This window comes from Hyperolius riggenbachi, chromosome 4 (assembly GCF_040937935.1).
Source record: "Hyperolius riggenbachi isolate aHypRig1 chromosome 4, aHypRig1.pri, whole genome shotgun sequence".
NCBI classification, from domain to species: Eukaryota; Metazoa; Chordata; class Amphibia; order Anura; family Hyperoliidae; genus Hyperolius; species Hyperolius riggenbachi.
This window is the reverse complement of record NC_090649.1, coordinates 131581273-131596204: the sequence shown is the minus strand read 5'-3', so window position 1 is coordinate 131596204 and position 14932 is coordinate 131581273. Positions and strand designations below refer to the sequence as shown.

Below are 14932 nucleotides of genomic sequence, written 5' to 3'. Positions count from 1 at the left end.
ATACATTTTTATATTGATCCTCATTGCTGTCCTGCTCAGACCTACTATCTATGACCCAACTATATCTTTCCCGTATTCCTATATTCTGTTTAATCTGAATACATGTTTAAATAAGGTCACTGTTGGCCAACTTTGCCTGAGTTTTATGTAGACATGAATGAGACTGGATTACTCACCAAATCAAATCCAACATTATGAAGAGCCATCTTGTTTTAAATGGACCTATTGTAAATATTGTATTTTACCTGATTGTATTTCAAGAGGTTGATATGGAATAACACCAGTTTTATTCTAAGTGCTTCTTCCCTATGGAAATAATATGTGCGCAGGCACTGTTAACGCTACAACTGGCCTCTTGGGTTGTAGGAGTTGTGCTATAAACAAAAACACAAGCAGAGGAGAGTAGGATAATGTTCTTGCGCAATAACTAGCCTAATCTCCTTAATTATTGAGCTATGTAAGTAAATACATTTGAAAATTGTGTTGAAATTTACCATTTGTCCCCATATAAACAGTAATTTCCTGACAAATCAGCTATCAAAACACACAAGTCTTTGGGAAGAGTGGAAGAAGTAATGGCACAAACTCTTCATAGGGGAACAGTTTGCGGCAAACAATGGCGAACTTGATGAAATCAGGGAAGGCAGCCTACAGTATATTGTTACTGCTAGAGAAATCAGGGTTTTACAGCTTTACATGGGAGAAAAAGCATGAAGAGACTAGGGGATGATTCACTACTGCTAACGCAGCGAAAAAGTTTGACTAAACTCATTACGCGCACTAATAAATTAGCGCAACTTACTGATTCCTCTGTGTATGCTACGTGCGCAAGTGGCAACGTAGTATGCGTTACTTAGCAACAGCCAATGCTTTCTTATGCCATGCTGTAGTGACGTATCGCTAATGAGGCCGCTGCTAGTAAAGTATCGCAGCTGTTTCGCTGCGTTAGCGGTAGTGAATCAACCCCTAAAGGTCTGTATGACACAACTTTTGTGATGATTTTTTTGCGGCGAACGATCGTTTTCACAATGTCAGGCAACAGTGTTTAACGAAAATTCATTAAACTATGTTTTACCACCAGTGGCTATCGTTCATATCGAATGACTGTCACATTGGATGACTGGACGAGCAATCATTAAGATCACCATAGAGATTCCCATCCATCTGGCTATGGGTGTTTAGCTTAAGTTATGCACAGTCATACAAAAAAACTTTTGAGGGACAACATGACCATTCATGATAGTTTCCACCAACAGTCTGATGTTCATCTTCTACATCTGCCTTCTACATGGGCTTCAAGCAATTTGGTTTTGTGAAATGTATGTTGCCTTGCCCGTAGCTTAGCTCAGGGCTCCTCCTCTATGCGAGCCTCAGGCCTCCTCCTCTATACAGGACTCCTCCTCTATACAGGCCTCCTCCTCCCCACAGGCCTCCTCCTCTATACAGGTCTCCTCCTCCCCACAGGCCTCCTCTCCAAGGGCCTCCTCCTCTATACAGGCCTCCTCCTCTCCTCAGGACAGTATGTGCTGCTCAGCTGAGCTGAATAGGCATGAATTGTCTCTAGCTGCCAGCCGAAAAGATTGCTCATGATCACTCTGGCCAGCAAATCACTAGAATCTGCATAAAGCTTTACAAGCCAATTCTAGATGTTGTTTTGAGTTATACGGATGTGTTTGATTATTTGGTGACTATGAATTGATTTTTCTGACAGTGCATAAACATTTTAAAGTGTCATCAAATATAACCATGATAATAACGTTGTTTCATATATTACCTCTACGAGTAAAGCCAACACTTTCCACTTTGATGTACTATTCATTGTAGGTTACTGTAAAATGATGTTGAACAATAATGATTACTGCTGGTTATAGACTGGTTCAGGGTTGTAAACAACGGCCTTATTTTTATTTTAAAATTGTATATCTTCTTGGCATACTATTTTTTATATGTGATATATATCTGTGATGATAGATAAGAGTAGTGGTGTGATACTGCTACGTACTATAAGTTTATGGCGTTGTCAGCTGTAGACAGCCTTAAGGAAACCAAATTGTGCCTTCACATGTTTATTGCCCCACTGGGCCCAGCTTTAGCCTCTTGTATAAAGTGTCTGTCTTTACATTTTCCACACCCCTTCTGGCAGCCAATCAGCTTCTTTCTTTCTTATAAAGAGAACTGGTTATAAAAATCTAAGAAGAATACTAATTGGTTGATGAGAGCGGAACCAATAATGATCTATATTCAGACACTTCATACATGTCTCTGTATGCATTTCCTCCAAATAAAAATAATAATCTCTGATACCTAGAATGAGTGCAAAGGGTTACTTTGTATGCATGCTGTCTTAAAGAGAACCCGAGGTGGGTTTGAAGAATATTATCTGCATACAGAGGCTGGATCTGCCTATACAGCCCAGCCTCTGTTGCTATCCCAAACCCCCTAAGGTCCCCCTGCACTCTGCAATCCCTCCATAAATCACAGCCACGCTGCTGACAAGCAGCTTGTCAGAGCTGGCTGTGTTTATCTCTATAGTGTCAGTCTGCTGCTCTCCCCGCCTCCTGCAGAACTCCAGTCCCCGCCTGCATCCCTTCCCTCCCTGCTGATTGGAGGGAAGGGACGGGGGCAGGGACCAAAGCTATGCAGGAAGCGGGGGAGCAGCTGGGACTGACACTACAGATGTAAACACAGCCTCAGAGCACGGCTGTGATTTATGAGGGATTGCAGAGTGCAGGGGGACCTCAGTGGGGTTTGGGATAGCAACAGAGGCTGGGCTGTATAGGCAGATCCAGCCTCTGTATGCAGATAACATTATTTAAACACACCTCGGGTTCTCTTTAAATGTAAGCAATGCATTGTATAGCATAAAGGCTATACATGTGAGAGTGGTCTCAGCAGAGGCCAGTAGAGGCTGTCTCTGATGAGAATCTAGCATGAGTACGGCCATGGCGATGTGTTGCTGATAGATTCGGTGTGCCAGAACATCTCAGCCCAACACTTTGTTCCCCTTCTCATCAGCGGCTGTTGTGTGCCGTGGCGTCATTCCCCCCCCCCCCCCCCCCCCCATAGAAACAGAATGCGTAGCAAAGCTGTAGATTTGAGACACATCTGTATTGCCCCCAAACTGTCACCTAGGATATCAAGTCCAAATCCCTGTGTGCGATAATCTCTATGCATATGTCAGTTATCCTGCATCACAGTGAGTTTTGGTAGAGCAGAACGACGACGATAAGTAAAAGCATCCAATCGGCTTCTGCTAATGGAAACCTATTTATAATGTATTAACTGAGAACCTTTCACAACATTGTAATTGAAAGTGAGTGAGGATTTATGTTAAAACAAGTAAAGAGAGGCTGTCTTTTTTTTTTTAATAAATACTACAGTATATTCACTTCATGCATCTTTCTTTTTCTTTAAGTATATTTGAATTGTTTGTATGGTATGTCTGCAAATGCAACGTGACTGTTTTTACTATTTGTTAACTATGTTTGATTTAAATAAAGAAAAATCAATAATACCGATGGTCTTTTCTCTTGTGATATTTTCTGAATATAAAGCAGTGACACACTTTCCACAGTGCTCTACAGAGTACACTGAACCGCTTATGTCACTAAATGTACCCACACACTATTCAGTGAGTAATAGAGCAGGTAAATGATCAATAGCTTTCAGATAACCCCTTCTACCATCTTGCACTATTACATATTAGACAAGATTTCAGCAGATCTGACTTCTGCAGCTGCTAGTTTTGTACTGCTTGATGTAAGAAAAAAGCTATTATAAATCTCAGTTACTGGCCTGGAATCCACCATGCTTGATCTGGCAAAGAACCAGCATTTGTAATCTGTACTATCAAGCAAAAATGCTGTAGTATCTAGAGATTTTCATTAGATTTTACATACCATATTTTTGGACTATAAGACGCCCCTGACCATAAGACCCACATAGGTTTAGAGAACAAAAACCAGGGGGGAAAAATATAAACTAAACCTGGTGCATCCATGATGAAGGGGCATCTTGTGGATTATGCCCCCTTTGTACCATATGCCCCTTTGTACCTCTTGTGTCTCCCTGTGTCCCCAATGTGTCCGCCTCTGTCCTCCTCTATGCCCCTTTGTGTCCCCTGTATCCTCAGTTTGTCCCCCTGTGTCCTCCTCTGCATGGGCACAGTACAGGGAGACCCAGACATAGCTGTGGGTTGGAGGTTTGTATTGGCAGCATTCACAAGTCAGGAACTCCCTGTATTTGGACTATAAGACGCAGTGACTTTTTTCCCCATTTTAAGGGAAAAGAGTGAGTCTTATAGTCCACAAAATACAGTATATATAGAATCTAATGTCTAGTGCATTGAAACACCTGAATGATACATGGGAACATTTACTGTTCCTCAGAGGGGCTTGTGATAAAATGTTTATGATGATGTTCATGATATAAAGCTTGTACCCCAGTCTAAAGCTAGCCAATCAAGCAAGCGGTCAATCCTTACCCCATTGTAAATATACTGGTGTATAGTGACTGATTGCTTGAACCAATCAATTCAACAGAAATTATTAAACCGCCGACTTGGTTAGCGTTGTGTCACTTGATGCAGTACAAAAGCTAATAACCTATTAACTGTATCCTTACTCTTCAGATGCCATCCTTAGCTGAATGGACTTAACTCTCCTGCTAGGCTTAGGGGTCCCAAAGAAGGGCCACTCTGTCCCTGAGTAAACAAAACTTATAATCAAATATGGCAGATTATTTTAAAAAAGCTCATCAACAGGCAGAGATCTATTTTATTGTTCTGTAATCAAAGTGCTCAGATGTTACCTATTTTGTTTGTAACAAGGATTCTGCAGCCAAAATTCTGCTGAAGCAACTGGGTTAAAAAAAAAGTTAGTAGCAGCCTTCGTTTGCTGCCTGTTCAGGCTGCAAGGAAGCAGGCACAGACTGAACTCCTAGAGATGATTATAGCCTGTACTAATTAAAGGACACCTGAACTGAGAGAGATATAGAGGCTGCCATATTTATTTCTTTTTAAACCATATCAGTTGTCTGGCCATCCTGATGATCTCTCTGGTTGCAGTAGTATCTGGATCACACAACTCAAACAAGCATGCAGCTTGGAACTTTAGTCTGACAAGATAAAGTTTGACTTTAGTCAGAAACCTCTGAAATTATTTTCCTCTGTGTGTGAGCATTTCGTTCTACTGGACATTACTCATGCATGCCCAGTGCATGGACGGGGCATGCCCAGAAGATGAAGAGTCAAATAGGTATAGAGGTATGCTGCGCTAAAACTGTGTCCTCTACGAGGATCAGGAAGCCTCTGGACCCATTACTGAGGTTAGTATGTACATCTTTTCACTTCACTTGCTCTACCACTGAGTGCCTACACAGTACCAGCAACAATGAAAACCCCAATAGATGGTAAGGCTCAATGGAAGGGGTGCTCACCAAGAATACATGTACAGTAAAGTCCCAGTTATAACTAACCAGCAGCCTCAACCAACAAGCACAATTCACCACCAGTACTCACAGTGATGAAGGCCAACTTCTTAGGCTGTTTGTGGGCTCTGCTGTGCTTAAAGAATGCATGAGGAGAAAGAAAGTATTGCAGCTTTACTTACCTGGGGCCTCCAACCACTAGAAGTCTCAGTTGTCCCTCACCACAGTTCCGCTGTCATCCAGTCTTCTGCTGCCCCCTCCAGGTCGGCAATTCTGCACATGCACTACCGAGGTGACAGCAGGAGACTGGATTATAGCAGAACTGTGGTGAAGGACACAGATTTCTAGGGGCTGGAAGAATTCCCAGGTAAGTAAAACTGCACTCCTTTCTTTACCCTCATGTATCCTTTAGGCCGTTTTCACACTTCAAACAGGCGGTGCACCGCATAAAGTAGGCCTTCAGAGAATACAGCATCTCTGGCCGTGTACGTATACCTCCGCCGCCGGTGAGCTAGGCGCAGGATGAGCCGAATCACGGCTCATCCCGTTGCTGCTCAATACCTGGTGGCACTAAATTATTCCCTACAATTGCTACTATAATTGCAGAAAAAAGGAAAGATCCGCTTCACTGGCATAAAAAGTCTGATCTTTATTGAAAACAAATCAGCTGGACGTAGCTATGTCCAGCTGATTTGTTTATTAATAAAGATCAGACTTTTTAAGCCAGTGAAGCGGATGTTTCCTTTTTCATGCAGTGTCTGTGGGGCCTGGCTGCCCGTGATCCTGCTCCTGGCTAACCTGGTGGGGTGGTGAGCGGTGTTCATCCTTTCTACACTATTTGCTACTATTATTGCTACAACTCGTAGGGAGGTGTAATTCATGGTCTGGCAATCACAAGATCCCCGATTTACTCTTACGCAGGGAACGCAGTATAGCATTGCTGCTATGACAGCGCCCAGCGATGTGCGCCAGGCGCTGACATAACCTGCTTCGTCTCTGGCCACCTATACTACCAGGGGTACACAACTTGGTAACTTGGGTTGGAGCACTTTACAGAGTACAGTCATGCCATGGGCTTTCTTCAGAGAAGCTTACATTCTAATCCCTACTATAGTCATAGTGTGATGCCCTACCATAATATTATTATGTAATAATAATATAATGCAAACATTTGTATAGCGCTTTTCTGCTATCAAACTCAAAGCACTCAAGAGCTGCAGTTACTTGGATGCGCTCAATCGGCCATCCTGCAGTGTTAGGGAGTTTTGCCTTGAACTCCTTACTGAATAGGTACTGACCCTAGCCAGGATTTGAACCCTGGTCTCCCATGTCAAAGGCAGTGCCCTTAATCAGTACACTATGCAGCCATATATTTATATAGCACTGACATCTTCTGCAGCTCGTAACAGAGTACATACCGTCTCCCCGAATATAAGACACTGTCTTATATTCTTTTTGGGGAGAAAATTAGTGCTAGGGCTTATTTTCGGGGGTGGGAGGGGCTAGACGCTGTGTGTATGGTGTGGCTCTTACCGTACCTCCCTTGTGGCTGCGTACCCCTCCGTTCCTAGTAATTCCTCCGGTGGCGGCGGCATTGTAATTAATCTGTGAGGGCGTCCTTTGACCCTCACGCAGTACGCTAGGTGGGGCTATAATTGTGAAAGCTATAATAAGAAGCACTATAAGGTAGATAACTATAATAGGAAGCACTATTATGGAGGGCATGAAATGAGAGCTATGTAGAGGCGGAAGACGTAATGGGGGCGAAGATCACACCCACATTTAAGAGCATGCCTCCTGCAAAATAAATCCCCTCTCCCATTAAAGTATAACATTTATGTAAGGGGATCTCTGAGATTCTAAAATTATTTGAGGGTTCCTCCAGGGTAAAAAGCTTGAGAAAGGCTACTCTACACTAAGCATCAACACCCCTGGGCTAAGCTGGAAGCTTGCACACACTAAAGCCCAGTACTTACACATACCTCCCAACTTTTTGTTGTTAGAAAGAGGGACACTATAAGATAAGCCACATTGGTCCATTCTATCATTGTTAGTTTCTCTTCATTTTAACATTTGAAAATAAGAAATATATCAACTAAATTAATAGGAATAAAGTTTAGAGTCAGTTAAACACATTTTTCAGTAGGAAAATACATATATTAATTCAGATTTGTACATGAGTCCTGAAAGAAGGACACATAAGGAAGAAAGAGGGGCAGAGGGATTCAGTTCCCAAAGAGGGACTGCCCCACCGAAAGAGGGACAGTTGGGAACTATGCTTACATCCAATTTTGATTGGACATTGACTGGGCAATTTTACCATGTCCATGTAGTGAGGGCCAACTGATTTTGTATACCATGAACAGATTGTGTAGATACAGTGGTTTGCAAAAGTATTCGGCTCCCTTGAAGTTTTCCACATTTTGTCACATTACTGCCACAAACATGAGTCCATTTTGTTGGAATTCCACGTGAAAGACCAACACAAAGTGCTGTACATGTGAGAAGTGGAACGAAAATCATACATGATTCCAAACATCTTTTACAAATAAATAACTGCAAAGTGGTATGTGCATAATTATTCGGCCCCCTTTGATCTGAGTGCAGTCAGTTGCCCATAGACATTGCCTGTTGGGTGCTAATGACTAAATAGAGTGCACCTGTGTGTAATCTAATGTCAGTACAAATACAGCTGCTCTGCGATGGCCTCAAGAGGTTGTCTAAGAGAATCACGGGAGCAGCAACACCATGAAGTCCAAAGAACACACCAGAGAGGTCAGGGATAAAATTATTGTGAAATTTAAAGCAGGCTTAGGCTACAAAAAGATTTCCAAAGCCTTGAACATCCCACGGAGCACTGTTCAAGCGATCATTCAGAAATGGAAGGAGTATGGCACAACTGTAAACCTACCAAGACAAGGCCGTCCACACAAACTCACAGGCCGAACAAGGAGAGCGCTGATCAGAAGTGCAGTGAAGAGGCCCATGGTGACTCTGGACGAGCTGCAGAGATCTACAGCTCAGGTGGGGGAATCTGTCCATAGGACAACTATTAGTTGTGCACTGCACAAAGTTGGCCTTTATGGAAGACTGGCAAGAAGAAAGCCCTTGTTAACAGAAAAGCATACGAAGTCCCATTTGCAGTTTGCCACAAGCCATGTGGGGGACACAGCAAACATGTGGAAGAAGGTGCTCTGAGCGCTGATCAGAAGTGCAGTGAAGAGGCCCATGGTGACTCTGGACGAGCTGCAGAGATCTACAGCTCAGGTGGGGGAATCTGTCCATAGGACAACTATTAGTTGTGCACTGCACAAAGTTGGCCTTTATGGAAGACTGGCAAGAAGAAAGCCCTTGTTAACAGAAAAGCATACGAAGTCCCATTTGCAGTTTGCCACAAGCCATGTGGGGGACACAGCAAACATGTGGAAGAAGGTGCTCTGGTCAGATGATACCAAAATGGAACTTTTTGGCCAAAATGCAAATGCTATGTGTGGCGGAAAACTAACACTGCACATCACTCTGAACACACCATCCCCACTGTCAAATATGGCAGTGGCAGCATCATGCTCTGGGGGTGCTTCTCTTCAGCAGGGTCAGGGAAGCTGGTCAGAGTTGATGGAAAGATGGATGGAGCCAAATACAGGGCAATCTTAGAAGAAAACCTCTTGGAGTCTGCAAAAGACTTGAGACTGGGGTGGATGTTCAACTTCCAGCAGGACAATGACTCTAAACATAAAGCCGGGGCAACAATGGAATGTTTTAAAACAAAACATGTCCATGTGTTAGAATGGCCAGTCAAAGTCCAGATCTAAATCCAATCGAGAATCTGTGGCAAGATCTGAAAACTGCTGTTCACAAACACTGTTCATCTAATCTGACTGAGCTGGATCTGTTTTGCAAAGAAGAATGGGCAAGGATTTCAGTCTCTAGATGTGCAAAGCTGGTAGAGACATACCCTAAAAGACTGGCAGCTGTAATTGCAGCAAAAGGTGATTCTACAAAGTATTGACTCAGGGGGATGAATAATTACGCACACCCCACTTTGCAGTTATTGATTTGTAAAAAAGGTTTGGAATTATGTATGATTTTTGTTCCACTTCTCACGTGTACACCATTTTGTATTGGTCTTTCACATGGAATTCCAATGAAAATTGATTCATGTTTGTGGCAGTAATGTGACACAATGTGGAAAACTTCAAGGGGGCCGAATACTTTTGCAAACCACTGTAAGCTCTCATACTACATAGATGTGATAAAATTGGCCGATTAAATGGATGTATGTACCAGGCTTAAAGCTAGCTATACATGAGATGATTATGGCCTGCTATGCCAAACCAATGGATCTCTGATTGGAATTCAATCTGACAGTGATCAACTCCTACCCTATACAGCAACCTCAATTTTAACAGATTTAGGCAGAAATCTGGCAAGCGTGAATTGAACTGCAAACATTGTACTGCTTAATACAGTGGAATGCTGTCGAACACCCCATCACCCCTGCCTAATTTCTCTCATACAGAGATTTTCCAACATGTTACATTAATTAGCTGCACAAAAAGTGAATTTTTAGAGCAATAGATGTCTGGAAGATCAGTCAAAGTGATTGAATTGGTCAGAAATTGTTCAGAGAAGTTGATACGTATATGCGTGGGTGCCCCTCTGAGGAACAGTTAGTGACAAGACTAAATACTCTGTAAAAGTGTTCCAGATGTTAGTCCGTGCTCCCATCGCCGGGAGTGCTCTGTCCTGTGCAGTTCAGAGAATTGAACTGCGCAAGTGCAGAACACTCCCGGTGATTGGAGTGTGATCACAAGAGGCGCGCCCATGCAGAAGATCCAGATCCAGACGCGAGTTGTGATCTTACGGAGGGGAGGGCAAAGGTCTGGCTCAGAGCGGAACTGCACCGTGAGTCCTAACAGACCTCTAGGGGATGGAAGAAGCCCCAGGTGAGTGAAACTTTTATTTTTTAGATTGCCGGATGTATCCTTTAAAGTGTACCAGAGCTGTAAAATGACAAAGATTTTATACATACCTGGGGCTTTCTCCAGCCCCATCCACTCTGATCTCTCCCACGCCGCCGACCTCCGCTGCAAGCAGCTTCAGGAACATGGTCCCTGCACTTCCGTCAGTCGGAGCCAGTCTGGCGTAAGAGAAGTGCGCCCTCTATGTACCTCTCTTGCCGCACTTCTCCTGCGTAGCTGGCCACGACTGACGTCAGCCGATTCCCGAAGCTGCAGGCAGAAAAGGACGGCAGTGTGGGAGCGATCAGAGCGGATTGGGCTGGAGGAAGCCCGAGGTATGTATAAAATCTTTGTCATTTTACAGCTCTGAGTCCCTTTAAAGGGAACCTTAACTGAGAGGGATATGGATGTTTCCTTTTAAACAATACCAGTTGCCTGGCAGTCCTGTTGATCTCTTTGCTGCAGTAGTGGCTGAATCACACACCTGAAACAAGCATGCAGCTAATCCAGTCTGACTTCAGTCAGACCACCTGATCTGCATGCTTGTTGGCCCAGTGCACACCGCGCGGATCCGCCGGCCGAATCCGCCTGAAAATCCGCATGGCTAATGTATCTCTATGGGCTGGTGCATACCGGCGATTTGAGGATTTTAGCAAGCCGCAAACGTGCCTCTTGCTGCACGTTTGTGGTTTGCTTAAAACCGCCGGTGTGCACCAGCCCATAGAGATACATTAGCCACGCGGATGCTGATGCGGCCGGTGAACACCCGGCGGATCGCATCAAGATCCGCCCGGTGTGCACTGGGACTAAACTCACTCATCCGAACCCAAAACCGCTAGCGTTTTGTGGATCTGCTAGCGGTTTTGGTGTGCACTAGGCCGTTGAGGGGCTGTGGCTAAAATTATTAGAGACACAGGATCAGCAGGAGAGTCAGGCAACTGGTATTATTTTAAAAGGAAAAATCCATATCCTTCTCAGTTTAGGTTCATGCAAAAACACACACCAGTGCTGTCCCTTTCCGTGTTCAGCCCCTCTCCTCTATATGCAGCCCTTTGGTGCATTTCATGTGTCACCTTGGCAGCTGTAAGCTCACAACTTTTGTTCAAATACTGCACAGTGGAGTGAATGGTCCCAGCTTCATATCTAAGCCAGGGCACAATCTGCATGGAGTTTGTATGCCCCCCAACCGTGTTTGCGTGAGTTTCTTCCTGGTCCTCCAATTTCCTCACCTTCATTCCACATCCTAAAAACATACAACTGAGTTAATCGGTTGCCCCCCAAAATGCCCCCCCTCAAAAGTTGGAGTATAAAACTACTGTAGAGTCTCAGCTGAGAACTCCTCCGAAGGATAGCTGGTGACACGACCATAACTGTGTATATTAAAACAAATACACATTAGTCCTGATTTATTTGCCAGGTTTCAAAATGTCTGTTTGTAGGTCCCACGACGAGTGACGTATATATCCTGAGCCATCAGGGATCAATGAGTTCGGCAATCCTGGCTTGTAGAGGCTGCACGCCGAACGTAGAACACAGCGGCTGCGCGGTGTAATATACACAAAGAGGCAGAGGCCAGACCTCAGGCTGATCTGTGATCACGTGATCTCCCACGCGAGGGCCATATCCCTGTCCTATGCCGGGTGAGCCACACTGCAGTGATTTAACCCTTGGAGGGACAAGCAGACTGTTTTGAGCAGGGTGCTGCTGGTTATTATTAACCGCTTGTCTGCTAGCGGTAAACAGAGTGCTCTAGAGAGTACCCAGCATTATACTTATTTTACAGTTTAGGGCAGATCTTTACAACGTGCAGAGTGATCTGAGCTGCAGAAACAGTGCAGCAAACAGCATGGTTATACTTTCTGAGTATTGCTGAAATGTGAACTTCTCCTAGTTGTTGTATGTAAAGCTTGTGTGCCTGTGCAGACATTTCACAGGTGTTGCCCAAAATCATTGTGTTTTTTTTCTCCCAGGTAATAAGTTTAGGAATGATCACTGCACAGGCATGCTACTGGGCATTCTGGGAAGCTGCCTGTTCTGTGGTGAGAGGATGATGAGCGACAGGCACTTCGCAGGAGGGACAATAGGGGTCTTTTAGCACTAGTCTACTTTGTGGTACAAGCGGACCCAGCAGGAAACTTCATAGGGAGCAGTTTTCCAATCACAGCACCCTCTACTGCATGAAGTGTTGTGATTGGCGGAATACTGTGGGCGTAGTTTACCACAACCTAGCAGTTCCAGAGGGTGCTGTCCATCCAATCATGTTAGCAGAATTTTTCTAAAAGGTTTCCTGCTGGGTCCCCTAAAGTAGATTAGTGCAGGTCTTTCATTAGTAATTGAACCAGGCTGATCACTAACAGCATTAATAATACTACAGGACTCCTATACTGACACTTAATTTTTGACCAAAATGATTAGTTAACAATAACATCCAGATACTAAAACAGTGAATGATCGATCATGCAAGTCTCAAGTACTTTGCACTGCCTTATTAACCCTATTGCGTTTTCAGTTGCTTAAAACCTAGTTGTGGTTAGTTGATGACTAATTTTGTTTCTCTGCTGTTAATGTAATTCTTTTATTTTACTTTTCAGCTAATAGTTAAATTCCATAGAAGCAAAATGTCTGGCACAAAAAGAACCCTTGAAGACAAGGATCCAGATTATGAAGACATATCTATCGTTCATCAGAACAAAAGACACAAAGCCATTGAAACATCAGGTACATACTGATTTTAAATTTCAAGCAGAATAAATGACCTTAGTAATGCCTGGTACACCATGCAATTTCCCGTCAGATAGATGGGTTGAATCTATTATTTACAACAGGTCCAATTTGATTTCCGATTGTCTTTCTGGTCGATTTTCCGATCACTTCTATACAAAATTGATCAGAAAAACGTTCTGATATCAGATCGAGCCTGTCAGAAATAATCGATTTAACCTGTCTACATAATGGGAAATTGCATGGTGTGTACCAGGCATAAAAGATCTGGTCAGTTCCTCTGTAGGTTGAACCTGTTGATATATTACTGGTGCCCAATGCATGTACATGGTCAGCTCTCAAGATTGGGCGTTTTGGAACATAAATAATCTTCCATATTGTTGCATGGGCTGTAGAAACGGCAGTTCGGTTATGTTACATGTGGTCATTGTACAAATACCAGCTGCCTATCAAGGAAGGCTTTATCAGCTTGTTAATATATTTTTTACAGAATTGTTAGTATTTTTCATCCATTAACAGTGTGTGGTACAAAGGCCTGGATCAGGCTCTCACAACCAGAGTTCCCTTGCATCTTCATGCTCGGGGAGAGAAGACTCAGGAGGGTGTGCTGGCTTGGCTAGAGGGGTGAGAGAGTTTCAGCTGTACCTCCTCTTTGTCCTCTCCAGTCATAATATTCCCAGCTCCAGCCTTCCTTCTTATTCATTATTGGCACGTGTCACGTGACCACGGTGCTGTATTGATATTTAGATATGCAGGAAGCTTTACAGCAGTTAAAGAATAAATAGGGACGTTGAGCAGGTTACTATAACCAGCATGCATGGTCACGAATTGTGATGGTCTTGTCTAGAACTCATGGAAAAGCATGTGATCAGTTTGGTCAGGTGATAGATATGTCTGATTTGCTAGTCATGATCATGTGCTAAAGCAGGATGTAATCCCAGCAAATCAGAGCTTTGCAAATGCATCAGCTGATCAAACAAATCACATATTTCTCCAGGAGTCTTCCTAGACATGACAATCACTAGTCACAAATACTATCATGAATAATCCTTTCAGCCAGCAAAAGCCTCAAATGGCTTCATGATTGATGCCCCTTTTACATTTGCCAGGTGTTACCCTTTTTTTACCGCAGGGTAACGCAAGGCAATGGGACTTGGCACACTTACGGCGTCGTGTTGCGCCAGAAGTGTTCGGTCGCCGAGCCACCGCAAAGTCAACAGCAAGTTACTGTCGGACTTCCACAGCAAGGCAAGAGCGGTGGACGTACTCTAAGTCAATGGGTGATGTAGGAATTTCAAACGTTGTTGGTGGTGCATGTGCAGAACGGCAAGAATACAACGGGTAGACCTGGGAATGCCAGTGACTCCAGCAGGGAGTATGTCACTGAGTGAGACGGGGGCGGTGCTATGCATGACCCTGTCAGTGCACTCTGCCAGAGGTCATAGGTTAGGCATTTTGTGCATTGCAGTGCGATGGGGACAGGGCATTGCCCCACAAACGCACAGGCCAGGCGTAAAATCTCAAAGTTTTACTGTTTGTCTAAGTCTGTGTAAAGTGCACTTGAAATGACATGAGATCAATGGGAGCAATATAGTACCAATCCTACTATCACTTTTCCCCTGTTGGACTCCAAGCGCTCAAGAGATGTACCCACAAAGGTGGCGCTCAAGGGGCCACCCTGCAGTGTTAGGAAGTCTTACCCAAGGACTTCTTACTGAATAGGTACTGACCCTAGCCAGGATTTAAACCCTGGTCTCCCATGTCAAAGGCAGAGCCCTTAACCAGTACACTTATAACTGGCCTGCTTTCCTTTTTTTATTCTT

The 14932-nt window shown here is 43.9% G+C and overlaps 1 protein-coding gene across 4 annotated transcripts in view; it reads left to right on the top strand.

Annotated features, from left to right (window-relative positions):
- The first annotated feature begins 11910 nt into the window (after nt 1–11910).
- Nucleotides 11911–14932, top strand: part of YEATS2 (YEATS domain containing 2) — a 78375-nt gene continuing 75353 nt past the window's right edge. For all 4 annotated transcript variants that reach the window (XM_068280706.1, XM_068280703.1, XM_068280705.1 and 1 more), the window contains exons 1-2: nt 11911–12028; nt 12980–13106. In XM_068280706.1, the coding sequence (XP_068136807.1) occupies nt 13007–13106 (100 nt within the window). In that variant the 5' untranslated portion in view covers nt 11911–12028; nt 12980–13006. The remainder of the gene's footprint in view (nt 12029–12979; nt 13107–14932) is intronic.